We start from the raw sequence: 27,607 nt of genomic DNA, 5'->3' as shown, positions 1-27,607 counted from the left end.
GAACGGCCATATCATACCACGATAGGTTACCGGTTTCAGTGAGATCACGTTGTCACGCAGGCGATATAGGTCGGCCGAACTTTCCAAAGATAGGTAGCCGACTCCTCCCCCAGTAAGGAAAACAATGCCGGGGAATTTCCATAGTGAGACTTCATTATCTTGTCTATAGTAGAATTGATGGAGGATTATTATTTTCACGGAAGACTGAAAGCAAGTCATGTTATGGCCTATCTTAGTAAGCGCCAGCGACCCGACAAGTCTGACAGTGCCGACATGGACATTACACCAATCCTGCTTCATCGCTAGGTTACATAGATACATGAAAGTTTGATATTGCGCAAGCAATAACCGATCTATGAGCCTCCCCGTGGTCGACCAACTTGGAGAATGACGGTGGAAACTTTTACATGTGTGGATCTATATGGTAATCCACATTAGGTATCTCACTGGTCTGGAGAGACATTGGAGAGGGCATGAAGAAATTCAGAGTACACTACTCCATTGATAACAAACAGAAGATGGGAACTAAGGCGACTTATATATTGGCACAGGTCGATATTGTCCCACGATGCCGTGGGAATCAATCAAGAGAAGGATCATCAATCCAAGCCAGAGTACCTGAATACGTAGCGCCTCGGGAAAATTCACCAATCACTGCCCTCTGATATCCAGAGCAGAATTGTCCACATCGAAAACCCTGGCCATGATACCACCTGTCTCAAGTATGATGAATCGACGGCTAACATTTCATATCGCTGAGACCTGCCGGCAGCCCGTCAATTCAACATAATTTCAACCACGAGTACAGAGAAGATCTTGCCAGTCTTTGATTCATGGTAGACGGCTGTGAAGCTGATTAATGGGATCTCAAAGTTGAAGATGAGACGCCATGCCTAGAGAGTAAAAAATGGTACAGACCCGTGAAATCTCAAGCGCTTTCGAAACTCATGCCACTGCTTTCGTCCATGCCCAGAATGAGGAAACGCCTTTGTCTCGCAGATGACCGTTCTCGCAGATGACCTTTGCTGTCTCAATCTCATCAAATGACTTACACGCCAGAACGCTCCTTATCCCGGGTCTCTCGTATTTAGACTCCGATGTCTGATGGTAAATTGCTATCGGCAAGTGATTCCTACCGCTCTAACCGAGAAGCTATGAAAAGACGCCACTGTATCGAGCGTCTGGGTGGGGTTACGATGTCACCCCCATGGCGGTGACCTACTGCGTGAAGCGAAAATTGTACTAGTCTTCCAAGGTATTGGTGCTAAAGAGCCTACAGTAGAACGATGCTGGAATCATCTTCACGTCACACTTCCCGCGGACCGGCGGTCAGCTGAAACTCAGCCGCAAGCCATGTCTTGGGTTAAAATCTGCCGAGCCTTGCTGTCATTGTACCTATTTCAATCGAATCTACTCAAAAGTCTATAGATCTAGTTATATTGAGACTTTGCACTTCATCTTGCGCCATGACATAGTATTTTGAAGGAGGCTGCAGGAGCCAGTCATATCTAGCACCATATTGCTCGCCTCCTCAACCTTAAGCATTTAGTAGACGCCTACTGCCCTCTCAGCCTCCCTACCTTGATACAGAGACGTACACCTACTATGGTAGACAATACGAGAGCCTAGAGATGACTCCTGAATGACGTGTCAATCATGCAGTTCGCCAAAGTGCCAAGATTCTGGCTTGTGGATGAAGACGCCTTGTTTCACTACTTGAAATCAAGATATCCTTTGATAGGAGCTGAGCCCTAATTTGCAGTTATATAGATACTGAGCGGTCAAAAGGGGTTCAACGCTGTTTGGTGCGGACTGGAAAAGGTCCGTTGAGACATTGAGACATTTCTTCAACATCGTCTTTGCAAGGATATTACACCTATCATCTCTTCCATGCTGACATGGTATGGGGTGATTGATTACCTACATCAGACCCAGATACCCCGGCGAATCCCAGAGTGAAGACTGGCTACTCCCGTGCCGTTACGATTGAAAGATTGCATCGAAGCAAATTCCTTCTTCCTACCTCTTCTTATTCTCAGTTCTGCCACGGGAGTCGATTTCGCTCTGTCGGCTTTGGAAGTTGTACCACAAGCAAGAGACCGAACTTCATTTTCCAGAATCGCGATCCTACTTTAAAGCATTATGGGTCTGGACGATCTCTTCCACCACTTTGACAAATCCGAGTACACTGCCCGGATGAAATCAAGCACGGACAATGAGCTTGTCCAGAGAGATGTCGTAAAGACCCGTCAACATCTCACAGCATACTTCAGCGGAGGAACATATTTGGGAATGGCCATTCCAACTTGCGGCGCATCACTCATCATGGCACCATTAACAGCTCGAAGATACTATATCTCTAGGCAGAAGCTTAAGATCGTACAAGCCGAGCTAGAGCGCCGCAATATTCCCCTGTACGAGACCCGGAAACGTGACGTCGCTATATCCGCCCTCACCGGGACCATCGGCCTCGCAGTCGGCATAGCGACGCTCGGTGTCACCGACGGCTTGACAGACAGTCTCACATTCACGTCTTTAGGGAATTCGGGGGCTTCGGGGGCTTCGGGGGCTTCAGCCATTGATGCTTTATCTGCAGACCCATTCAGTGCGGTAGGCGATGCCGTGCAAGGGGCGGTCGCGCAATTCCAGGAGGTTAGCATCAATATCACAGGAGACACCATGGGCCAGACCATCCTGCCTGAAGGTCAAATAGTTGAGTTGCATGACCTTGAGACCGGAGCAACAGCCGACATGATCGTCGCAACGCCGGAAGTGGCTGGCGCATGGAATATGGGTGTCCACTTGGCGCAGTCGGCTGAAAAGGCCTTGGCGCAGTCGGCATTCTTGGACGCGGCGGGGTCGGCCTTGGTCATGGAAGCCGTTGCAGGATATGGAAAAAGTAGGGGACGATGTTGTCCTCGCCTTTTGGGTGTATTTGGTGCCATGAACTGCGACTGTTGTGGAGAGCACATCGGGAAGAGGCAGTACCATCGTAAGTTCTCCGCCCCCCCTTCACCGTGTTCTTGTGTCTTTCTTGTAGCTTCCTAGTTGAAACACGTAGAACATGACACACCCATATCGCAGTCCTTGATCTACTAACGTGTGCCGAGCTAGATTGCTGCCTGTGTGCAAGCGATGATTTCGACCTTTGCCAAGCCTGCTATTCAAAGGGCTCGAGATGCCTATCTGCTTCTCATGACATGACCCTATTACAACTTGCCACGAACCAAGACCTATCGTCAGAGATGCCTATCGTCAACTTGTATCCGAATTGGAAACACGAAGCTATTGAGTTTGTCACACGTTCCCAACTTTCAGGTGGAGAATATACACTATTTGGATGTGACCATTGTGGGGAGGCTATACGCCAAGGTAACTGCTATCGTGAGTTTCCTCAGACGACCTCTAAAAGGCATCGCAACTAACGGTTATATGCAGACTGTTTCCATTGCGGGAACTATGACTCCTGTGAAAGGTGCTACAAAGACGGTTCCAGCTGCGGGACTATAGATCACGTCCTCACGGCTCTTGTCTGCGCAGTCGACTGCTCATCTCATCGGTATTGGGTCAGCGACTGCCGAAGGTCCGAGGGCATGTGCCCTGGAATACAATGCAGTAGTTGCCACCAGCTGGTCACCCAAGGCCGATACTATCGTAAGTTACTTCTGTCGTTGTCGGCCCTATGTGTCTCCAGACCACAATTGACGTTGCGGTGTAGATTGCTGCAACTGCGATGGAGACGACTTTGATATTTGCCATGCCTGCTACAAGTCAGGTGAGAGATGCAAGAATCCCACACACCATACATTACAGTTACATCTGGGGGGCAACGACCGCTTTCTTCTGGAGTACCCCGAGACATGTGCAAGGCGTAAGTATACCCTCCAGTCTTCTACCGTTTATTGTGATCATTGTTCGGATAAGATTACTCGAGGAAGTTTCTATCGTAAGTGGATCTTTTTTGGAAACCGTGGAAATTGTGAAGAAATTTTGTTTTGCTGACTTGTGAACTTTCAGACTGCTGTAAATGTGAGGAGAATTATGACGCTTGTGCGAGCTGTTATTCGAAGGGCAAGGGTTGTAAAGATATATCACATTCCCTCAATATACACTATATAGAGTCTTGAGGTGGCCTGATTCCCCTTTTCGGAACGTACCTAAATTGCAACTTCTAATCGTTCGCCTCGCATTATTGAGTCTGAGACAGAGTTTCATCGTTTGGCAGGAGTTCCCTTACTAACCGAGAGGTAACTATTGCATTCATCTCGACTTTGTCAAAAGAGAACCGATACCTGGTATGCCTAAGTAGTAAGTTGATCAGGGTTCTCTGGGAAGATCAGAAAATCTGATGAATCATAGTAGGGGGAATAAGGACAAAACGGTGATGGCGCACCGGAAGAAGTTTGGGCCTGAGCTACGTTGTTCCTAGGAAATTTTCTAGCAATGATGCTGCTCATATCCCAGGTCGCTTCATGTTTCTTTCCTGGCTTAATGAGCGAAAATTTGAAGACTGTGAACTCAAATCTTGAAATACATGAAAGGGCACTCGTTGAACTACATCAAGCAACCCAGCCTCTTCGAATAAGCGTCCGAGCTGAAAACGCGAATTATCAAATCATGGTTGAGGCTCACTCTGCACGCACACAAGTACTCATGGACACGAAAGGCAACACCTTCTGCATTCCCCCACGGAGTGAGAACCATGCTCACCAGTGATCCACGCCATACATACCAACATGAGTGGCTTGGACATAAGAGAAAATTAAAACCTCTCCTACAAACACATGTCCATGCCCTGCATGAGATGGGTTCTTCATGCTGCACTTTGCCCAAAGATAATACTCCTATGACACATCGGGCATGTAACACCTGACGACAATGAGAAGTTTCTTTTCGCAAGCCACCAACAATGACAGTGTCGGAACGTTTATCAGTTGCTGCTGATAGGTAACTGGGAATGTGTCTGCTATATTCACCAGTACTGCTGTGGGCAGGCGGACATTATCGAGATTCATGTCGCCAGTGGTCTTTTTCTTTCGATGAACGGTGCTATCCAAAGAAATTTCGGGATCCTAAATAAGAGTTGTTGCACTATACGCTCTGTCTGCTGCCAGGTTGCCTATGTCGCGCTCGCTCGACCCTGTTTCAAGAGACCTCTTGGCCATCATGGAATGTGATGCAGATCGCACGGTACTCGCGCTGCAAGTTACCATACTCGCTTTTCCATACGACATGTCTGATCCATCTAGGGGTCCGTCCAATGGCTGGTGATTTGTCGGATGGTCTCAAATGCGCCATGTCTTCGAGGTAGCCCAGATTTCCCTTCTTTCAGGAGCCGTATCTCCAGCATCGAGCCTACGACATGGGATGAGGTAAAATAATGAACTTCAACAATATTTCCATTCCGCCCGCGTGACATTTAACACCTTCTGGGGCTGTGAGACCTCGGCCTTGCGATGCCCATGTTCAAGTCTCCTTCGGAATACGTAAAGCACTATTCTTTACGCATCTTGAGCTCGTCGCCTTTACTGCCACCGTCACAGTTTGCGTTTCCATCTCGGCTAGCCAAGGACTTGCTACGAGAGGAAGATTCTTTGGTGTTCCCCTAACTAATGAGACCGATCCAACCATAGCAACCGTCGTGCTGACCACAGCAGACGCTGCGTCCTGGCTCTCATGAGCAACAGCAATATCCTCGTTCTCATTGATGATAGCGCTCATTCTACAGTTGATGCGAACAGATGAGGTGTTCTTCGATGCCCTAGAGAGGACAGAGGGAGGTCGCAGTCTCAACCTAGCAAGAGCAGGTGTGGTGTCTGGGAGTTGGGTTGCTCTCTTGTTACAAGCAAGCCCATTAAAATTTATAGGTCAAGCTCTGAGGGCGATTAATAGTGAGAGCATGACACAAGTAAGTACCACTCTTGGTTGGCTTCTTGTGCTGGTGCATCATAATTCTGACTTCGATTCAGTGGGCATTACTTGCCGTGGGGACAACTTTAATATTCTTTTCCCTACACACCATCAAGTTCTTGGAGACGGTTAGAAACTAATTTCGAGACACCTGAGTTGGGGTGATGGATATCTCTATACAGTAACTTCAGAGTGCTACTTTAGTTACAAGCGCTGACAGCGGAAGTGCTTTGATTATCGCAGAATATAATTGCGCGAAGGATAGAGCAATGTTGGCCGGTAAATACTATGCGATCTGGTACTTCGCATCATTCAGATACTTCTCTTAGCGCTTTGCTGTTTCTCATGATACATCAACCCAGCCTGGATTGGTGTTCTTATTGTGTTTGAGCGTTGCTTCAAGTTCCTCAATGACTTGGTCTCGGTCGAACATGTATCGAGCATGGGAATGAGAAACACAAGCGCAAAGAAAGGTGTTGTTCTTTATCTTTGAATGTTTAAGGCGATAAACACCTCGTCTGTTTGGGTTCGTTCGTAAATCATGGACTGTGCCTATTGTTCTGAGGAAGGCCGGAACATGCTGAGAGGGTAATCACGAAAACAGTGGTGACGTCTCACAAGAAACTTGATACATAGTACAGAGGTGACCTAATCTATGCAGGCTTACTCTGACAAGTAGCATGGATCGCTCCATGGCGATGAGTGTCAAGTGGTTACTCAACTACATGTGATGTCCCCTTGGTGCCTGAGCAAAGCATTCGAAACCTATGCCTTTAGATTGCGATCATACTATCTTGGCAGTGCGTCGAGAGTTTGTACAATATCGCACGGGTAACATTGACAGTCGACTTAGAACCACTGGTGTGAGCTGTTTGTTGACTCGTTATAGAAGAAGGCGATGCCGCAATATCGAGCATGCATTAAATGCAACCTAACGTCCAGGGAAACGACAAAAATTGCCTTCGTTGACTCAAACCTTTCAGATGCTTACGACATTTGATACTTGATGGATAGTCTACTATGTGGCACAAGAGCACTGGCGAGGTTGAGCCACAGATCTCATGATCTCGTCCAGTTTGCGCAATAGTCATACTTTGTGGTCAGAAACCTTCTGTACATCGCCACATCGCAGTATGTCTCTAACAAATAAACCAATCTATGAGACTTCTCTACAATACTTTGATGACAAGTAAACCGCCGTTTCGGATTCCAATTACGAAGCCTTGGCCAAGAGCTTTGAAATTAACTCGCGCGTAAAGAAGGGCCCTCATTTCCACGATTCATGGAAGGACCACTATCATTGAGGTGTGTCAATAAACCTAGAAGCTAATGACCGCTGACTTTGATTGTTACCAAAGCCATGCGAATTACAGCCATGAACTGGCAACTATAATAGCGCTCACTTCGTAGTCAACATACAGCCAAGGCAAGTAAAGTGCCCTATCTCAGCCAATACTCCACAAAGCCCGTTCAAGGCAGGCATGCGTCTAGTAGTAGACGGAAATAATTGACCACACTTTGACAATCATGCTTCATCTAAGCGCTTATTAACATCTTCAAATAACTTGGCGACTACGATTGCCCCCGACCTTAACAAGATCGTCGACGGGCCGAATATGGCAATGATCATATGATATGAATCTAACAGCTCGATTGATGGCGTGCACCTTGTGGAGAGGCTACCTTCAAGCGTGGCGAAACACCCATTAACAATTTGCCTAATGCTTTGTGGCTTCCAATCTTCAGCGTCGTATCGCTAGCAACTTAATTGCGGTGCTATCGTTCTCAGTTCTTGAAACCAACTGTCACCCCTAAACTCTCCGAATATTGGTCGCCGCCATCCTAACTACCGAGGACTTTTCACCGTTAATACCGTCTGTAAGTCGCCATTACATCATGGTGTCATGCATGATTCCACTCCCCGCTACTATTTCAAGAAATTCATCATACGTCTATAAGGTTTAGAAGACCGGTGATATACCCTCCCAAACGCGAACGACAACCGTAACAAAACGTCAACCTGTTCCAACCCACCAGTTTGCTTCTGTCGCATACGCCAACGGACAATCACTTGAACATACTCACCGTCTCACAAACTCTGTAGTCGCATAAACAGAAACTCTTTTGAGAAGTCCCAGAGTGGACATGTCGCCGAATTGGTTGTCAGCGGCGAGGTCTGAAACGTGAGCCTGCCCCCCGCTACAGCAGCCCAGCGCGGGGGGGAGATTTGTCCCCTCAACGGAGAGGAGCCTCCTTCGTCTTCGGATGATCAAGTTGCCATGTGGTCTCCCTACCAGCGTGTCATCCGCGGACAAGCGACGGTTAGAAAGGCCAGGCCTTTTTCTTTCTCCGTCTGATGTTCGGCAAATAGCGAGAAAAATCGCCTTTAGGTTTGTGTAGAGGCTTGGCTCTTAGACCGGGCGATGCCGAAATGTAAAGCTGCAGCAATACTGTCTTGCCTCTGATATAGTGATAACTCGTCCTAAGCCATTATGCAGCAATACCATTGTCGCCCACGTCCCGATCGGTTCGCCGAACGTTGCATCGCATATCTGTACATCCAGTCTACAGTTCCCAAGGGCAGAGATTAGGTCCATATGCGGGATGTCAACGGCACTCTCCATGGCATGAGAGCAAATATTGCTTCATTCTGGATCAGTCCAGCATCGCACGATCACAAGTGATGATGTTACAGCAATTCGTGATCGTGTGCGGCGGTAGCTGATAAGACCCTGATATGCCGACTAGGACGTATCTGTCAAGACAAGCAAAATCCTCCCATGTAATCGAGAGTTTGAGGGAATGTTCCTGGATGATCTCAATTTTCAACGGTGGTCCGGTGGGCGTCACAGTGGGGGGTTCGTATCCTGGCCTGCAGCAATCAACACTCTAACCGCGTCAATCTGGTCTCGACGCCGAAGCACGTTTCTCACCTTCTTTTAATTGAATCCCCTCGTTCCAGACTATCTCTTGTTCATTCACCTCCCAGGTCCCTCGAAGTTCCATCTATCTACACCCCCAGCCGCTGTTTGAAGGCACGCATCACGAACCCTGACAGCCACGATGCCAGCTCTTAATACGAAGAGATTATTGACCAGGACCCAGACAGGGCTCCATCAGGGACAAGGGTTTTATTCTGAGTCCTGGCCTATTTTGGAGTGAGGGTCAGTGCGGGAAGGATGCAAGAAAGACGGCAGGCCATCCATCCCTCCACCACTTCTGCTTCTTGATGGACCGAAACCGCGCGCCGCGCCCTCATTGACCGCATTGACAGCTGGAGCTTGGATGGGTTTGCAGAAATGGAACCCCGCGCGTCCACTTCAGCTGCTTGTGACGATGCCAGATGCTGGCCGCCGCCCCGCATTGTCAAGCGACTGCAAGGGAACGAGGCGGGAAAGAGGGGAAGCTCGTTGCTTTTCTTACTCCAAGGTGCCCTTCGCTTGCGGTTTGACACCTAGTCAATATGAGACTATCGATTATTGAAAAGCCCGTCTGCGATGTGATGGAATGACGCTGTGATCCTCAGTCCGCATCCATATGTCGAGTGCAGGTCAGAAGAGAGGGGCAAGCAGGGCGCAAGCCGAGGGTCGTCCTCGTCGTCGGGAAATGTCACAAGTCAAGTTGACTCTTGTGATCCTTGAACGCACGGACACGGCGCAGATGGAGCAAGTCTGTCAGAGGCGGAGGAGAAGAGCAAAGATGTCCACTGTGCTGCGTGGGTTCGTGAAACGCGTCTAGTGGGATGAATGTGATATCGGACGCGGGCAACCGGGGGAGGCCCAAACGCAAGGAAGAAGAAATGACGCTCCATCAGATTTGATGAACATGACCGTCGCGCTTTAAATGCGTGTGTTTGTATTCTATCTCGATTACGTATACCGACTGGGTTGCGGCGTTGTCCTTTTGTCTTGGAAGATCGGGAAGATGGGCGGTGCAGCCGGCGAGTGGGAGAAGCCGGAGCCCGCTCCGGACCCCAGCGCCATATCCGTTCCGGCACACCGAGTCCATTCCGAGTACAACCAAGAGCGTCCGGTGGGCGGAAGGCTGACTTTCGGGACGTCCGCTTTGTAGCATCTCAAAACAGCAATGTTCTCGAAGAGGGGAAATCCAAAAAGTCAACTCAACTTTTCGCTTGACTTCTCCCGAGAGTTCAGATGCACACAGACCCATAGTCTCTTCTTGGTCCGGTTGATATCATGTATCTTAGCTCACCTTTTGAATCCATCACTTTCCTTTTCTCCACGTTTTCTAGACGCTCGCGAAACAACTGGTACCGCAGCACTCGCCGTTTACTACCGGCGTGTTCCGGAGTGTAACCACGCATCCCATTCAACTTCGCTCTAGACTAGAGGCAAGATAGCAGAAACGCACTGTGGCTATCCTAGGTTGAGATGTGATGTGCCCGGTTTCGCATGAACGTCTTCCCAGAAACCCACGCATCGGACAAAAAAGAAGGAAGAAAACGTGGATTCAGCGGGGATGGTCCTGTCCTCGCAAGTTTCTCCAGCCGGCGTTGGTGTGAAGGAGCTTTGGTCCCGTCGAGCGATCTCAGCAGCATGTCCTCATGGCTGCCTACAGGGAGAGCCCCAAGACGAATGTCAGCGATACCCCCTGCCTCTGAGCACCTCGATATCTGCATCGCTCTCCCTACCACTGCATATGCAACTCTATCACGCCCGCACAACACCCAACCTGTTCCCATGTTCCCAACTTTTTCATGGTCCTTCATTCCGGATTCTCGATTCCCTTGCTCTTGGACCCAGCTCCAAGTCCACAATCGCCAAGCATCCCGATGACGAATTCTATAGGGGTACGTTCAAACGGGCGTAATGCTCCACTTGAAGGCTTTCAGGGTTTATTGACAACCGGTAATCGGATTGATCATCTGGGCCGTCTCCATGGCAGTCCAGAGGGGAAAAGACTGAGCGCAGACTATAGAGATCGCCAATCCAAGCTTCCCAAGGAACCCGTTATCACGACCCGTCCGAGTGTGCCGAAGTTTTCGCTGATTTCACGCATATCACGCAAGCAACCTCAACATGGACAAGCCTGCCTCTATCCCCATCCATGTCAGCGCTCATCGGGGGTCCAGAACAGGGGTGAAAAAGAAACCGTCTAAAACAAACCGACCGACCGTAACCTTATCATGCTTAATATCACCTGGAAAGATGATGGAGATTGGAGTGTAGCGTACGAACAAAATAGTGTCCGGCCCGTTTCACCAACTCAGACCTCACACCCTGGAACGGTACCGTTTGACACTGTACCACTCCAGGCGAATCGATGAAAGACTTCGTGGTCCATCTACAGAAGGGCAAGATTCCCTTGCCGGCATGCCGCTGTCAAAGACGGGGCCCCACCAGGAAATGGCCGGATGGTAACCAAGTGCTCAGGTCTGGGCCCTATCCGTTTGGTGAGGAATATCGCATGCAAATATCATCATATGATCGCGGAGGCATGCATGAGACTCGCTAATCTGGCTTACGACTGGTTTGGTAAACGGACGGCACTGGGAATTCTCGGCAAATACCATCACGATGCTAGCTGAAAAGCCTCATTCCCATTCCTCTGCCGCGACTTGCTGGACCTCGAAACAGGCCTTTGGACCTACCCCAGGCGGTTATGAATGACCCAGTGATGACTGATCACTAAGATCAACGGCCATGATTCTCATCTAGATCAATGCTCCCGGGAGGGGAAGATTTCAAATTCGGCGCATCCATGAAAGCCTTCCAGGAGGAATACCGGGCATGCCACCTGATCCATCCGTGTATCGAACGAGACCGTCGGCTTGTGGTGCCTTGTAAGGCTAAGATAGTCTCACGTCGACCCCAAAAAGTGTCAATAACACCGGCCACTAAGACCTACCGTTTCTGCAATCACAACCGCACCCATCACGAAGCATAATCACATACTGTGACCACTATGCGAAATCTCACAACTCAGGAAACCCCCATTGCCAGAAAGGCCCACGGGACCCGCGTCTTGCCTGCTCCCAACTTGCCTGCCACTGCCCCCCATCGCATCACATCACCCCTCCGCATGAAGAGTTGCTCAAGACCATCCTGAGACCCGGAGCTCAGTCCTCCCGACCAAAGCTCGCCTGGCGGTCCCTGATCACCGCTAGGGCCGTGCGCAGACATTCCCAAACAAGCACCGAGTCAGAGTCCTGCCCTCACTCACCCTCCCTTACCCGCACCTAGGCTCAGATTCAGCTGTCTTATCTGTCTTCCGCCTTGGAAGAAGTGGTTTTCCTTGCAGGCTTTACAGGGAGAAGTTTGCCTCCCTCTGCTCATGGAGGCGATGCTACGTGAAAAGAGTGACGTCTGAACGGTTGCAAATAGAGGATGTTGACCATTGGGGATCAGCTCCGTTGAGTCATGACGATGGTATTGAACCGTGACGAAACCACTTCTACCAAAGTGTGTCAAAATAACAAGTGGATAGCCAGCAGTAGTCTGGTCAACGCGGTCGCGGTCGCGATCACGCTCACTCGTCATGAACCATGGAAATGAGGCTAGCTAGCAGCCAAGAAATCATGTCAGGAACCCATCCGTGGCGCCAGGCCGTGTGGCACCAGACTTTCTTAGCCCCAAACACCCTTCCAGGAACAAAGGGCGTCATGCTTTTGTCGGGGCGCTTTTTTTCACGCCTCTCTCGAGGCTCTCGGTTTTCGCGACCAAAGTTAGCATGGCAACGATGGGTTCATCTCCCCACTGTGGCTTTTTTACCACGCTCTCAAACTGGAATTCCAACGTTCCCAACCACCTTGGGGCAATACTCTAAACTGCATTCTATTCTAAAATTGGAAAGCTCGGGTCATGCAACATTCGATAACGGCGGCTTTCATTACCACGATGCCGGCCACAGCAGTAAACGGGCCCAGGTCTATGGGTGTGTGGAAAAGCCACAAATTGGTTTAGAATCATAGTTTGGTACCGCATCGGCTTCGTTAGAACCATGTAGAGAGCGAGAGTGAGACTCAGCGCCAACCCAGCTCCTCGGGTCCATGGAACTTACCGGTTGCGAAGGGCAAAGGTCCAAGGCTCCGCCCGTCTCCTTCGGACCTCGGCGCGCCGCCTCGCAAAACGTCACCGGGTTCGAGGGTTGGGGGCCCAACGGCCGTTGCGAAACCCGGCCATTCCATGGCAGCGCCGAAACAAAGTCGCCGGCGGGGAGGACCGACGACGGACGGGCCATCCTCTTCCTCGTCTGACCCAGGCTTCACCCAAAGGCACCGACTGGCCGGTTCCCACTACCGCATCTCCGCCAAGTCGCACTTTTCTTTCGCAAGCCGAGCCGTCGCAAGGTCGTTCCGAATCTTGCCAACGGATGCCTACCGAGAGCGAGATGTCTTCATCTTCGTCAGCTCCATCGCCGCAGGAGCGGCATAATGATGGTTCGCCTGGTAAAACTCGGATGATTCTACCTGCGCCTCCGCATGGACACATCATTCCATCTCGGAAAATATGAGATTAATTGAACGTGTTCGATCCGGTCCAAACTCGGCACCGAACACTTGAACCGAGTTGCCCCTGCTATCCCACAGTTTGCGGATACTCGCAGCTCCCTCTCGGCAGACTCGGCCGTCGGAAGATAGTGACCGAAGAGAAAAAGAAACGTGTTGTTGAGGAGCCCCAAGATTCCGGCTGGTTCGCCGAGGGACGATAAAACGTCGTGAGAATATCTGCCCTTCGTGGGGGGCCAGGTCGTTTGAAGAAATAATCTCGACAAGGACAACCCCTCGTCGACGAATCTCATAGCCAAGACCCTCCACGTGGATCCACGTGCAACTTTTGAGCCTGCCGGGCAGCACAGGACGGAGGAAAACCACAAAGTGAACCCTGAAGAAGCTTCCCCCTGCACAGCGGTCGGTGTCTAATTCTATCCAAGTGCGGATTGCGGCTCCATCAGGGTAATCAGTGTCATCTAAACAGCTGACCGTCTAATTATACTTGTGGACAATATGTTTACCTCAGAGTATAACTTCCCCCATTCTCTATGATATGCACGGTCAGCACGTCTGCTAGGCCTAATTTCAGTAAATTGATGAAAACGTGTCATGCCAATGAAGTGCCATTATTAAGTGTAGCGATGCTACTTCACCGCACGTGTGCATATATCTCGTGTCAATATTATACGGATACCATATTCCATCTTCTCGTCCGGTGCTGCTCCCCCTTTCTCCGACTTTACCGACCGCTCCGCATCCAACGGCCCGGACATGTGCAGCATTGACCGGTGGGAGAGGTTACATCGTCATGTCGATACGTCGATAAGGACGGGGTAGAACGACCGTTTCGGGCACCAGTGCCGCGGTCGTGAGGGGTTCGAGGGAGATGAGCGTCAACCACCGTAAAGATGTTCCACCCATCACGAGTCAAATGTAGATCACGTTGTGCCTATTGCTTGTCACCTTCCCCAAATTCAACTGTAAAGCTGTTCTAATCTTGCTTGTGGCCCTGGTTCTTTAGCACATGCCACATCGTCAAGGTTGACGGGGGTGTTTATGTCTGGTTCGCCTCGTGTTGCCAAGAGGGGAGTTCATGATTAATTAGGTTTGAGTTGATGGGAAATAGGTTCCTTTAAATATCACCACTGCTCGCCGTTTCTCTCGCATGTAGTTGGGATTTCGTCTCCAGCCAGTGCCGCTCTGTCCCTCTCGCTCGCCCGTCGATCTTTCTTTCCTTCCCTCCGTCCGATCAAACATCCCACGTTGCGAAACGAGCAGAAGATCCAGTCGCTACTATGAAGCCCACCAGCCTCAAGATGCTCCTCGCCGGAGGCGCCCTTTCCTCCGGCGCCCTGGCCCAGACGAGCGGCGACCTCACCATCCTCGCCATGAACGTCGCTGGCCTGCCCGAGATCCTCCAGAACAACGAGGTGCCCGGCGACAAGACAACCAACTCGCGAACCATCGGATCGTACTTTGCCAAGTACAACTACGACATCATCAACGTTCAAGAGGTGAGTCTTTGCAGAACAGCAGCAATCTATTCGCGACAGCTGAAAAGCTATTTCTTGCCATTGATCGCGTGAGCTGGGGTCCTAGGGAAAGCGCATAAGCCACATGTTGCTCCGTCCCTGCGTCAATGCAAGGACATCCACGACTCGCGATCCCAGCATTTCCCATATGTCACTGTTACAAGATTGAACTCTGCTGCTATCATTAGCCATGAACCTCCAAGAAATGGCAGAAAATAGCAAAAAGGCACTTTAACTAACACACCGAAAACAGGACTTCAACTACCACGCCTACATCTACGAGACGGACACGCACCCCTACCGCACCGCAACCTCGGGCGGCGTGCCGCTCGGCTCCGGCCTCAACACCCTCGCCAACTATGACTGGATCGAGTTCGAGCGCGTAAAGTGGTCAACCTGCTCCAATGCCTCCGGGTCCGACTGCCTGACCCCCAAGGGCTTCACCTTCATGCGCCTCCGCGTCGCCGAGGGCGTCTACGTGGACGTCTACAACCTCCACACCGACGCCGGCACCGAGGCGGGCGACCTCACGGCCCGCAACAGCAACCTCCACCAGGTGGCCGACTACATCGACACCTGGTCCGTCGGCAACGCCGTCCTCGTCTTTGGCGACACAAACTCCCGGTACACCCGTACCTCGGACCAGATCGGCGTCTTCGCCTCGCAGAACGGCATGCGCGACGTCTGGCTCCAGCTCGAGCGCGCCGGCGTCGTGCCCACCGCCGAGACCCTCTGCGCCAACCCCAGCACCACAAACTACTGCGAGACGGTCGACAAGGCCTTTTACCGCGGCAACGCCGTCGTCAACCTCGAGGCCACCTACTTCAACTACGAGAGCAGCAAGTTCCTCCAGTCCAACGGCAGCATCCTCACCGACCACAACCCCATCACCGCAAACTTCACCTGGTCCCTCTCCTCCACCCTGCGCCAGTCCGACTTCTCTGGCGGTCCCCACGGCGACTGGTTCTCCGACCTGCCCGCGCTCGCCAGCAAGTCCAAGCCCAAGGCCTCGGTGCTGACCTTCCACGGCGCGGACCGCCTCGACTCCGTCGCCGTCACGCTCGCCGACGGCACCGTCTTCACGCACGGCGGTACCGGTGGCACGGCCGCGACGCTGACGCTTGCTGCGACTGAGTACTGGACCGCTGCAAAGCTCTGCTGGGGTAAGAAGAGCAACGAGACGCGCAACTTTTACATCCAGGCGACTACCAGCACGGGCCGAACGGTCGCGGCCGGTACGACGACGACGGATTGCGCGACGCACACGGCGCCTTCGGGATGGCAGATTGTCGGATACTTGGGACGGGACGGGGATGAGATTGACAGGTTGGCATTTGTCTATGCGCCTCAGTAAGAGAATGTAAAATCATGGACCTTTTGCGTTCTTTAATTATTTAATGCGGAGCTCGGCAATCAGATACCGACCATAATTAACTTTAAATCCCGCCGGGTTGTCTCTGATATATCGAATTCTGTGTACAATGATTCTTCTTTTTGTCGATCTTGTTCTGTCTTGTCTTGATTCGTTCCGGATTCCTGATCATCCGTTGCACCGGACACTCGTGATCAGCACCAGGGGTGGACTTTTTTGAGGTAATCTCTAACACAAGGTCCTCAACTGCTGAGTGCGGTGCGATTTCGGCCGAGGGAAGCCTGGCAATCAGTCCATGGACCCTAGCAACCACGCGATTCATGAATCGGGGCCTGCTCCGAGGACGAAAAGCTGTCCAGATCGGCGAGAGCTTGATGCCTGACGGCTGTACGCGGCATAGCGTCTAAAAAACCTATGACAACGAAAAAGGCTCACACGCCCCCTTTTCTAGAACGACACGAACGGCTGGCCCTAGCCAAGCTTGACTTGGACCTTTGAAATTGGATCTTTGTTCTTCTTTGTCGATCACTTGTCCCTTGTCGCGTTTTCCTCCAGCGGTTGAGCGGTTTCTCGTTCACCGTTGGAGCGACCAGAATAGTTAGCTAGCTTCGAATGATGTCGGCAATGAATTATGAGACATGCACTTGGCAGATGTAATCATCTACGGAGTACTGGTCTCTCTGAAGACACACTAACGGAAGATCCCAGGTCGTCTCGATCTTTTTTTCTTATAAGGTAATAGTTCGTTAATCTCACGAAGAAGAAGGGCCGGGTGAGGATAGGCCATTTCGATATGACCTTTCACCAGCCAATAGGCAGGCAAAGTGCCTCTTCTCACCCATCCCCAGATCGAGACGGAAAAAGATGATCTTCAGGGACCTGCGTCGGTCTTCGGGGCTAAGCAGACGAACACGCTCTGGCCACCGCACCATAGAGGCTCGCACGTCCGTCGCTCCGGTTTGCCGGCTTAGAAGATGTCTCATTTCCATGCGACGGCCGCATCTTGGCATGAACCTGTAACAAGTACTTGAACTGGTTTGAACTAAGCTTAAGAAAGCAGTGGCTTTTGACGAAAGAAACTCGATTGACTAAGAGTGGCTGATTGAAGACCGTACTTATTGTTGGAGGCGTTCATTGGGGCAGAAGGCTGGTACCGTTCGAAGGCCCGTGTGCTAGCTTCACAGCTGGTGAGCTACAATGGTCGATGTGAGAGTTATTGCGTGTCGCAAGTATCTTTCGGCCAGCCCTTACTAATGTCAAGATCAACCTCGAGCAATCGCCACATAGTTAGGTCTCGACTCATCTGGTGGCGGCTGACTTGAAGCACAGCTTACATCTTGTGGGAAGGCCGGAGATACCTTCCCCGCGGTATCTTTGCAGTTCTGATATGAAGGCCGAGATGCCGCTACCGCAGATTTGAGAGTGCCGACAGCATTGAATCCTACCTTGATTAGACCGAGATCTCCAGGTGCCATAGCTCCTGATGCTCTGCCATCTCAAATCGACAAACATTCGTCAGCCGCTGATCAGCGCGAGTGCCTCTTAGCTCTTAGCTCTTTGAGCTTTGACTCTCTGAATGCTCATTGGCGTTAGATTATAGTAGGATGCTCTATCTATATCAGAATGATGGGAGAAACGTATGCAGCGGAGGAACGAGCAAGCGACTTTCTAGGGTTTGATTCCAGGATCTTGCTTCGAGGATCAAAATTCGATTTTGTTGGATGTTGCGACAAAACGTCATAGTACATTCTCGAACTGCTATGATGCAAATCAAAATTAATATTCCACCAGCCACCCAATCTGACGGCGCGGTGCCAACGCGATTCGAAATTGAGAGCGTGCCAGTGAGGAGATTCGAATAATGATCGTGTACATGAACATAATACTCATGGTGAATAAAGTGCAGCTGGCAATATGTTGGTGATGACGAGTGCACAAGAGAGGCACCCACGTCGAGTAACATCGAATCTGACATGTTGAAAAAGTCTGGCCAGCGCACTGGATCCGCGACGCAGTCGTTTCCGAAGAACAGAGTTCAGCCAACCTGTGGAACATGACGCGATGTGCTACTAACATGAGACGGCGTCGAGATGATTGTGAGAGATTGGATGGGCGGGCAGGTCGGGGTGGAGATCGAAGGATCAGTTTGTCCGCCACGCCTGCTACTCAGGGTCCAGCCGCTCCGGGGAAGCACGTCGAAAGCCCGCCCGAGCGCCAGAGGTGCGGCGGTCTCTGCAGTGTGCAAGCCTATTGTTAACCTCCGCCATGTCAGCCCGGACGTTGATATCACGCCTCGAAGATATATGGTGGTAGTTTTGGAAGTGGCCCGAGACGAAGAGGGATCCCTATAGCAGAGACTAGCAACACATTTGTGAGGTGTCTGCTAGGTCGAAGCCGCGAGGCTCGGTAAAGGTACGGAGTACAGCTCTGCAGATGACATACAGATGACGAGCTGGGAGCGACGCAACGAGCGGCGATACCTAGACAAGCCAAGACCACCCATGACATCCCATAAACCCCAGGTCGGTGCTGCAACTTCTGCAATCATGGCCGGAAGCCGGATGCCCATCGCCGTGCCTTGCTGCATGCTTAGCATGCATTTAAGCAGTTCTCAACTTCATGACGAGGCAAAATCGGACCCAGGAGCCAGGAACCTGTGTAGTTATAAAAGCCGAGGGTCCCGGATGCTACTGGAGAAGCTCGATTTCCGCTGCCTACACCCAGCACCGCGGTGGGCTTGTTGGTGACGATGATTGTGTGGAGCAAATTCCATTTCGGGCGAAATGTTTGCCTCTTGTTGGATTGTCGTCGAAAATGCAAGTGATAATCGAGTCGACCTTGGCCGTTAAAGGAATCTCCTCCGGGCTCCTGGGATGAGTAGGCGAGCCCTTTGAAGGAACAGAGCTTGCTACCGATCTGCTCATAGATGGAGAGCTTGTAACCTGCATATCGCTCCTTGGCTACGAAGGTTGACCGAGTTGAATGAGGCCGATCGACCTGTTCTGACGTGATGTTTGCTAGACCTAAAACGAAGCCGAATTTTTACTGATGAATAGGAGGTGAGGCTGCTGCGCCATTTTTGGGGCCCATCAAGAAAGGAAGCCCCGTCGGAAAGTGACAGTTCTAACGCACTGCGTTACTTCCAACTAGATTCTCATGTGATGAGACTGCTTGAAGGCGATTTCAAACACTTGATGTTATGCAACCACTCTAGCCTTCTGACACTGATTGGAAATTTCGCGGCCAACGGTGAGTCAAACCTATTAAATGCCACATGTTGAAGTGAACTTACGCAGCGAACTCCCCAGCGTCCCGATGAAGCGGATGCATGCTTGAAAATGCAAAGCAATGAGTCGCGACCGTTTATTGGGACTCCTTCATTCCCCAGATTGCCTTTAGAATGCGTAATGAGACAACAACCTTTCTTCAGAGCTCTTCATGGAGCGGCACAGCTGCGAACCAATCGAAAATAAGCAGGTCGAGTGCTGCACTGACCAGGGAGCGTGGGCTCTGAGAGTTTGATCTGGCCCAAGGTCCAGGCCTGGGAACCCCTGAATGTGCATAGGTGCTGCAGATAGCGAGTCGGAATCCTTCTCCCCTTGCGTTAGCCTGGGAAAGGTGGGTAGCTTGACGAGAAAGCAGTAAAAAGGCGTGGGTCATCGGTATTACTATCGGTCTAGATAGAAATGAAAAGAGGAAGCTCGTTGTTGGAGTGAGATGAATCTAGTATATTGTCATCCAAGTATCCATTTCCATACCATCAGCAGATGCACTCCATGCTTACCTCACGCTGTTGAATGAATAGACATGCCACCCGATCTCATGTATGGAGGAGCTGGAGATAGTTAGACCCTACTGAACATGCAAAACGAGCCCTCCCCTCTACGCCAAAGAGTGCTGAATGAAGATTCCGTAAACAGCCTGGAAACCCGTCAGTAGGCGTGGCTTTACAACGAAGCTGGTGTTGACAACTTGACAGGCCGACACTGATGACATTTCTTTGGTTGTAAGTGGGCGGGTCAAGTTGCGGGTCATTCAGGTCGGCCAAGGGCAGAAATTTTGCTGCCAGTCAAGGATGAGCAAATGAGGGCATGATATCTTTGTAACCGTACCAGGTTGCAGTTGGATGATCCGGCGCGCCGGTCAAGATGATTGAAGCTCCCTGGTCACCGCTGCAGCTTTGGAAATGAGGGACCCTTGAAGACGCCCGGCGAATTCCGGTCAAAGATATCCATACATGGGCTCTACACCTCGTCGTGAAGATTGTTCTACCGCGAAGGGCTTAAATTCTATGTGCTGTTATCAACTCCCTATACGTTTGAAACGACGCAGACGTTTAGATGCTTGCATTCGCCTATTGAAAAGACCTGTATACGGGATCAGTCGATCAAGAGAGAGGTGGCACCAAGGTTGGCAATAGCTTGTCTAGCGTCTAGCGTCGACGGGGGAGAGTTCGCGAGAGTTCGATGCGGTGCTCCAAGCCGGGGCGGGATCAAGGCCTGGCACCGGCATCTCTGCACGATGCCTTCCGTCTTGGTGGGTGGACCGCACGTGCCTATAACGAGGCTCGCAGACAGGGGCCATGTTCAGTTCCAGTTTGCTCTCTTCCCAAAAGGTGTCTACCCCGGCAGCCAGACCCGCAGCGAGATGACGAGAACTGAATCGAGGAGCAGCATTGGCACATCCAGCCGCCGCCCAGGCTGTACGAAGTTGTGATCTGTAGAGGGTTTGGAGCTGCAGGTGCTATACAGAAATAGGTGCAGTAGCGGTGCCACCGGGCTACAATGAGCACGCTAGGAAGTCGATTCCGGAGGTTGCTGACAGCCTCGCTTGCCTAGGTGAAGGGCTCGGCCGGGAAAGGTGCTCGAAGCTCCCGAGTTCTAGTGTGTCCTACTACTTCGTGCTCCTGGCTTGCGCCTGGTGTCTGAAAATGGTCAAGCAATGACCCAAGCTTGCAGGGCCAAGAGGAGGCCAAGGACGGGGATCCGGATGGCAGCGGTGGACAACCGGGGGAAGGGTTCAAAGGCTGGGAGCTGGAACCAACTGGTTGATAGACCGTTGTTCAACGGTCGGCCAGCAAGATTGACGAGATACCCTGTCTGGGCTCTGGAGTGTGAGGTCCTGGATTCACTCTCTTTCCCCTTGTGCGGCAGCCGGGTCTCGCCTCTTGTCCGTTGCAAGTTCAGACGACCAGGGCGGTTGCGGATGGTGGCCGCTCCGCCAGGTCAGGTACCCGGTGACGTTGGGTGGAATACGGGGCGAAGGGTCGCAGCTTCAGCTTGTCCGTAACAAGCTGCGCTCCACATCTTGAGAACTGAGATGGGGACAGGTGACGGGCGAGATGGAGTTTGAATCGAGGCTTGCTAAGCCGTAGCCCGCAAGAAGCCGGTGAAGACTAACGAGTGACGACGGGATATCCGATCTTGGCGAAGAAGAACCCCTGACGACGATACTTCCAGTTCTGTACATGATACGAGATACTCCTGCGTTCACCGTATAGATATAGATGTACTCCGTAGCCGTTCGTCGTAGGTTAGCCAGAGTTGTACAGAGGTTGAACTTTTCGTAGAGGACGTGTGGAGAGGCATGCACAGTAACTACCTTACGGATAATAAAACTGGGTGCATTTCGGATGGGAAGTACAGATTACATAATCGAAAATTTGCTCAGCGCCTTCCGCAGCGGGCGGTCCCGCTGAACAGCTGCATTTCAGCGGTTGTACTCCGTACTACGTAAGCACACGGCAGGGCAGAGCAGAAGGTATGCACCTCCAAAAAACTGAAGCAGGCATGCAGGGCCTTAAGGAAGGTGCGAATATCATCTAGTACCTGCCGGTTTGGAATGAGGCAGGAACACATTCATGCTGGGCGCTATTGCCTCAGGCTTCTTCTTTTCATCTCCAAGGAGCCTCCATCGGGAGCACGGAACCGCCAACATCCCCAAATCTCAACTTCTGCTTCTTCCTCTCCTTCGCCTCGAGGTCCCACATCCCGTAACCTCATCACCACCGAAAACCCCACAGCCAAAGCCATTTGCCGCCATTGTTTCTTCGTATTCTTTCATCCACCTCTCCAATATACAATAATCGCCTGACGATTGCCTCCCGCTATTGAAGGGCACCGCAGGATTTATGCCCGACCACACGCCGCATCATGCAGCATGTCGGAGATGAGGCACGTAACGGCGGGCGGCACGGGTTGAGGTGACATATCATAGAATAAGCAAAGAAGGCTTTGGCCACCACTTCGAATACGACATCAACGCCTGAATAAGCAATCCGTCAAGCCAATCTTTGCCACCGCGAGAGTGGCATTGCGGCAGACATACAAATTTGCTGTACCATTGCCCGATGTCGAATGGAAGATTGGGCCGTGAAGCGTCGCCCTGAACCAGACTTGCACCCCGGTGCATGTAACATCACAGCCGAACATTACCAGCCAGTCCTTCCTTTGCAAAGGCGCCAAAGAAACAACACGGGAACACCATGGCCTGGCGACAATTGCAGATAGACGCATATCCAGCTTCTATTCATGTCGTTCATCACACATATCGCCTACCTCGCATTGCGCCGTGCATGCAGCGGAGTACATATTTCCAGCATCATCAGCCGCATACCTAAGCCTTTGCAGAAGCACCCCGCCGTTTGATGCTGATCGGTACCCGATACCGGCGGAGTGGCTATTTTCCTGCAAGGCTTTTACGATGGTTCGACGTCCTTCACTGAGCGAAGAGCACGCACTCGTTTCACCGGCTTCCCCAAGCCAAATTTGCCCAGCGGCTCAGCATGGTCCAGGTGGCATGATACTCAAAAGACATCTGGTCAGGACTGTCTCTGGCCACTCTGCCCTGGTGAGCACGGGACAAGCCTCATACCCGGAATGAGCCACTTGCACTAGAGCCGAGAAACAGTCTTAGATGAGGCCACATCTATGGCTGACGGCTTATGGGCAGCTCACGCCAGCGACTCAGAAGCACCTGCGTTTGCTTGTTGATCCATGATCATCAAATTCTTTTTGCTATTGGAAACGCGCTCCGAACAACAGCCGTGCGGGCGGGTTGCGGGCGGAAACAATTTAGACTGGCATCCTTTGGCCGTAACGGAAAATTACACTCAATGACAGCATTTTCTAGTTCCAGACGGCAAAGGGAATTCATCGGCCCTCGGGAAGCCTCTATCTAGTCACGGAAGCACACGGTCTCGAAGCCGACAGTGCAACAAGAAAAGCGGCCGCCAGAACAAGCTGACAGCGATGCCCCGAGAGACACAAATCGCAGCTAGATCTGCCCTGCGCACTTAGCTTTACGCAAGCTCGCCCTGTGGTACGGCTGACGAGGGGCCAAGACCAAGTGCCAACGAAGACGTCAGTGTACGAGAAGCAATGTGCACTCGGGCGAAAGAAAAATATGGTTGTAGCTGTGCGCCATTAACAACAAGACGTCCTGACCGATTCGCATGGTTTGACTCACACAAATATGCGCCCAGTTATTACGGTTCGGTTGCTGGGCCAAGACAAGCAACCAAATGCCCACCAACCTTGCCATGTCAAGCGGGCGTTTAAGAAGTAGCATGCCGGCGCGACTCGTCGTGTCACCGCTGTCTATCTTTTGGGAGAGTCGGTTATTGCTAATGACTAGCATTTAAGACAGCTTACTGCAAAGAGCGATGGAACAGACAGAATATTTAACTCAGTGGGCTTTCCCCGATTTGAATGAAGCATCGCGGCCGAAAAAGGGTCATTGGGCCCGAGTATTGACTGGATAGATGGGAAAGCTGTGGCATATCCGCACTTTTTCAAGGCTCCGGATCTCTCTACGGGCAGTGTGACACAACCACGAACTTAACATAAAGAGCAGAATGTGAGGTTCCGGTAGGTCGTGACCTAGAAGGCACATCGCATGGTTGCCGTACTTCTCGTTCGCTCTACGGCCGATGATGAGCAGTGTCAAAAATAGCCGGAACATGTCTGGCGTCTATACCAAAATCGTTCAACGACGGTTGATCAACCACACTCGCAGCGGATAGACATCCACGCTCAGCGACAAGCCGGATTCCAAGCGGCCGAAGGCCGCCAGGGTCCAGCGCAAGACCGGTGGTGTGGCATAAGTCAAATCGTGCCTCGACTCGGTGGCAGACGGTAGGCCGGCGAATCGTCTCTCGGTGACGCGACCCATCACTAGTAAGGACAAACAGTGGCTGGTGCTGTTGCTTCACTGGGCCTACGGCTTCACATTCATATGCAAGAACCGAGATGGAAAGGCATGACAAGGGAGTCCAACGCAAGCGAGCACGATCGAGCCTCGTGTGGGAGCCGCTCATCGGATCACCCGTCAACAGACATCGCACGAATAATTAGCCCAACACTTATGCCCGAAAGCTCCCTCACGCGGGCACATTACCAACGATATTGCTCCCGAGAACCAGGAGCCTCCACTGCCATGAGCTAGCCCGCAAACAGATTGGAGACTGGAAGCGTTGGACCCAGCAATCTGGGGGAGGGCGTGATAACGAATTGCAGGGCACAAGGGCCGAGACCGCGACTCACGAGTACTCGAGACCAAGATACTCCAAAAGAGAAGAGGGCACAGCGGTCCTTGTTCCCGGCAGAGAGGAGCTCGGTGGGTTGACTCGTCTGCATCACAGTCTGCGCAACACACGTCAACTTCCTTGTCAACTTTGCCCTGAGCTGAGTTGATGTGTCGTTCGTCGTATTCTCCCTGGCAAGCGGAACCTGCCCTGCAGGCAGCAAACAGCAAGGGAAACGAGTAGGAAGGAGGCAACGCCACAAGCTCTGTTCGAGGGCTGCAGTCCAGGTTTTGGCGTCACGAACAAGCGCCCGCGAGTCTGACGAAAGGATCAGAATCAGGACGATGGAATAATGGCAGTCTTCAGTGCGGATACAGCAGTATCAGAATTCTCTAGATGGTCGACGGTCTGCCCCTGGTCATTCGTTTTTATTTTGCCATCACGCTTCTTCGTCGACAACTCTGCGTAACACTTCCTCACTGATGAGGGAAGAGGGAAAGGAAATGGGTGCGAGCCAGGAATGGTTTCCTCCCTAGCCCTGGACTAAGGCCCGGGAGAGACCCCGTCGTTCACTAAGGGCCCCCCTGTCGATGGACCTAGCTCCCAGGCCACCCGGTCCAGGTACACACATGTTGGTGCAATTGGTTTTTGTCAACTGGGCCAGTTGGTCTTCAGAGCACGCCCAAGGGTGTCGTGTGTGCGAGGGTCTCAATACCGGGAGAGGGGGACGGAGGGAGCTGGGCGGGAAGAAAAAAGAAAAGAAGACGAGGAGGAGGGAAAACGTCGAGCAAGGGCAAGGGGCAAGCCGTTAGGTTTGGAGGGACCGCTGGGACCAGGCCACTGCGAGCAAGGGGTCGACTTTCACGCGAACCCAGGCTACTGACGCAGCAAGTGTACGAATCACACTTTCTAGCTGACGAAGCAAGCAGCGAAGTACCGGGCTCACCTTACTTCGCCTCCGGAATACATGTGGGCAAGCAACGCAACACGGAAAGAGGTGGAGCTGGGGACTGAAGGACTCCGACGCAAATATGGAAGCAATCGTGGATTCCAACGGAAGGTCCAACGGAAGGAGGAATTCATAAGAGAAACCGACTTGGGGATGAACGTGGCTCCTCCAGTTGGAAACTTGGTGGTGTCGGCTGCTACCCCCCGCCGAGTCTCCTTTGCGCCTCGCACTTTGGTGGCGCAGTCCGTGAGGAAGAGTCTAGAGAGAAAGAGAGAGACCTGAGCTTTTGGAGGAAGTTGCCGTCGATGATCAAGAAGAAGGAGAAAAAAAAGCGCAGTTTAAGCTGCGGCAGGAGATACCGTGGTTCGTGGTTGCGATACTTGTCGACAACAACAACAACTTGCCGCGGCATATCGAGAACCAATGCAAGAGCGTTGCTGGCATTTACCTTCTCATGGACCGGTATGCCCTACAAATAATTCCACGGCTCGGCCTGATGAGCAACGTGTCGGTCGGTTGCTGCTGTCCATGTCGAGATTGCCTTCTCCCACCGGCACCTGTCGTCTGATGCTGCAAACCAGCAATCCGAGCGCATCGCCATAGCCCAAGACTTCACCACGGCGCCTCCCTCCTCTCGCGCTCCGCCTTGCGAAATTATGTGGCCTCGAGCATCTGGCCTTGTCTGGCCCCGTCGCGTCAAGTCTGTTGCAATGGCCTGGCTATTTGCGCATGGCCGGCGGCAGGCAATGAAGACAGCCGCGCGCACGGCACCTCCAGTCGGCCACTTCCCATTTCCCGTCATTATATCATGGCATCAGTGCGCTCGACTTTTGCGCCTCTCTCCAAACCTCACGGGTCACAGCACCGTCCGAGGGCCGTCCAAGATGCAGAGAGCTCGTTGTCGATGCAACATTCGCCGGCCCTGCGCAGTTTTCACCTGGATTATTGCACTAGTCTCGACAATCTTCGACTTGTTCCTCCCGATTGCCATTGAAAAACGTGCCGTTGTCGTTCGGCCTGTCGTTTTTGGAGTGTTGGATCCATCCAGCTAGCTACTGTCTACATACAGCTCACCTCGCCGCGTTGCTGCATTGCCGACTCCTAAGTTGTCTCTGGCTCCGATTATGCGGTGCAAAACTGAGCGAGGGCCGAGTCTAGGGGCCACTGTACCTTGGTCAAGGGGTGAATGGGATACGGGACGGAACCTGCGTCTGCGTCTGCATTCTGCGTCCGCGGCGCCTCGGCCGGCATCTTGTCTGTCTTGCCTGTCGGCTTGTCACACGGTACACCCCCAGAGACGACTCAGCGTCACATTCGCTCGAGCTTCACTGCATATGCACATGCACAAGGTACGAGCAGAACATCACAACTATTGCATTCCTCGCGACTTCTCTCATTCTTCTGCGCATTCTCTCTTTCCCCCGTCCTCCCCCCTGGCGCTGGCACTTCACCAGCTTCCTGCCTACATGCTCCGTCCACACACCTGAACGAACATGGGGGCAATTGGAAGGTCAATACAGCGGTGACATGCCTCTGCTCATGCCGTCCCTCTTCACTATGAACGGAGCAGCTCTCCTCTTTCGTACTCCGTAACGCCGTTACCTTTGTATCCGATTCAATTCATGCCACTCACTGCTTTCCTCGCCTGTCATTCATCCATCCCATCCGCACCACGAACGCGCGAAACCGATAGCTAGGGCGTTCAAGCTCTTTCTTTGTTCCTCTAAAGGGTCGCGCGTTGCTGTCCCTCGGGAGACAGGAGGCGCCAGACTGACACACGATAGACCAAGCCTGCCTCCGTCGCAAGCCCAGCCAGTCCTTGTCCTTGAGCAGCGCACTACTCTCTTAGTCTTGCGGGCGGCTCCAA

The 27,607-nt window shown here is 51.9% G+C and overlaps 4 protein-coding genes across 4 annotated transcripts; 2 read left to right on the top strand and 2 right to left on the bottom strand.

Moving 5' to 3' along the window:
* Nucleotides 1-1,793: 1,793 nt before the first annotated feature.
* Nucleotides 1,794-4,047, top strand: BDZ83DRAFT_735456 (uncharacterized protein; the record flags this gene model as incomplete). The annotated part of the gene is made up of 5 exons (XM_060512968.1): nt 1,794-2,992; nt 3,115-3,384; nt 3,439-3,654; nt 3,719-3,946; nt 4,018-4,047. Coding segments are annotated over exons 1-5 (1,593 nt in total), but the record flags the coding sequence as incomplete, so codon positions are not given.
* A 797-nt stretch (nt 4,048-4,844) lies between these two features.
* On the bottom strand, nt 4,845-5,976 carry BDZ83DRAFT_657189 (uncharacterized protein; the record flags this gene model as incomplete). Its single annotated transcript, XM_060510941.1, has 3 exons — nt 4,845-5,072; nt 5,530-5,794; nt 5,960-5,976. 3 exons carry the CDS (start codon nt 5,974-5,976, stop codon nt 4,845-4,847), a joined length of 510 nt encoding a protein of 169 aa, XP_060358675.1.
* Nucleotides 5,977-14,679: 8,703 nt separating this feature from the next.
* Nucleotides 14,680-16,249, top strand: BDZ83DRAFT_591732 (endonuclease/Exonuclease/phosphatase; the record flags this gene model as incomplete). Its single annotated transcript, XM_060506467.1, has 2 exons — nt 14,680-14,877; nt 15,149-16,249. The coding sequence occupies 2 exons, from the start codon at nt 14,680-14,682 to the stop codon at nt 16,247-16,249; spliced, it is 1,299 nt and encodes a 432-aa protein (XP_060358674.1).
* Nucleotides 16,250-20,692: 4,443 nt separating this feature from the next.
* Nucleotides 20,693-21,894, bottom strand: BDZ83DRAFT_657187 (uncharacterized protein; the record flags this gene model as incomplete). Its single annotated transcript, XM_060510940.1, has 2 exons — nt 20,693-21,010; nt 21,874-21,894. The coding sequence occupies 2 exons, from the start codon at nt 21,892-21,894 to the stop codon at nt 20,693-20,695; spliced, it is 339 nt and encodes a 112-aa protein (XP_060358673.1).
* Nucleotides 21,895-27,607: the final 5,713 nt, after the last annotated feature.

The sequence above is a fragment of the Colletotrichum acutatum genome (genome assembly GCF_030867785.1).
Source record: "Colletotrichum acutatum strain CBS 112980 chromosome Unknown BDZ83scaffold_177, whole genome shotgun sequence".
Lineage (NCBI taxonomy): Eukaryota > Fungi > Ascomycota > Sordariomycetes > Glomerellales > Glomerellaceae > Colletotrichum > Colletotrichum acutatum.
Note: the sequence above shows the minus strand (reverse complement) of the source record. Positions and strands in the feature narration are given on the sequence as shown.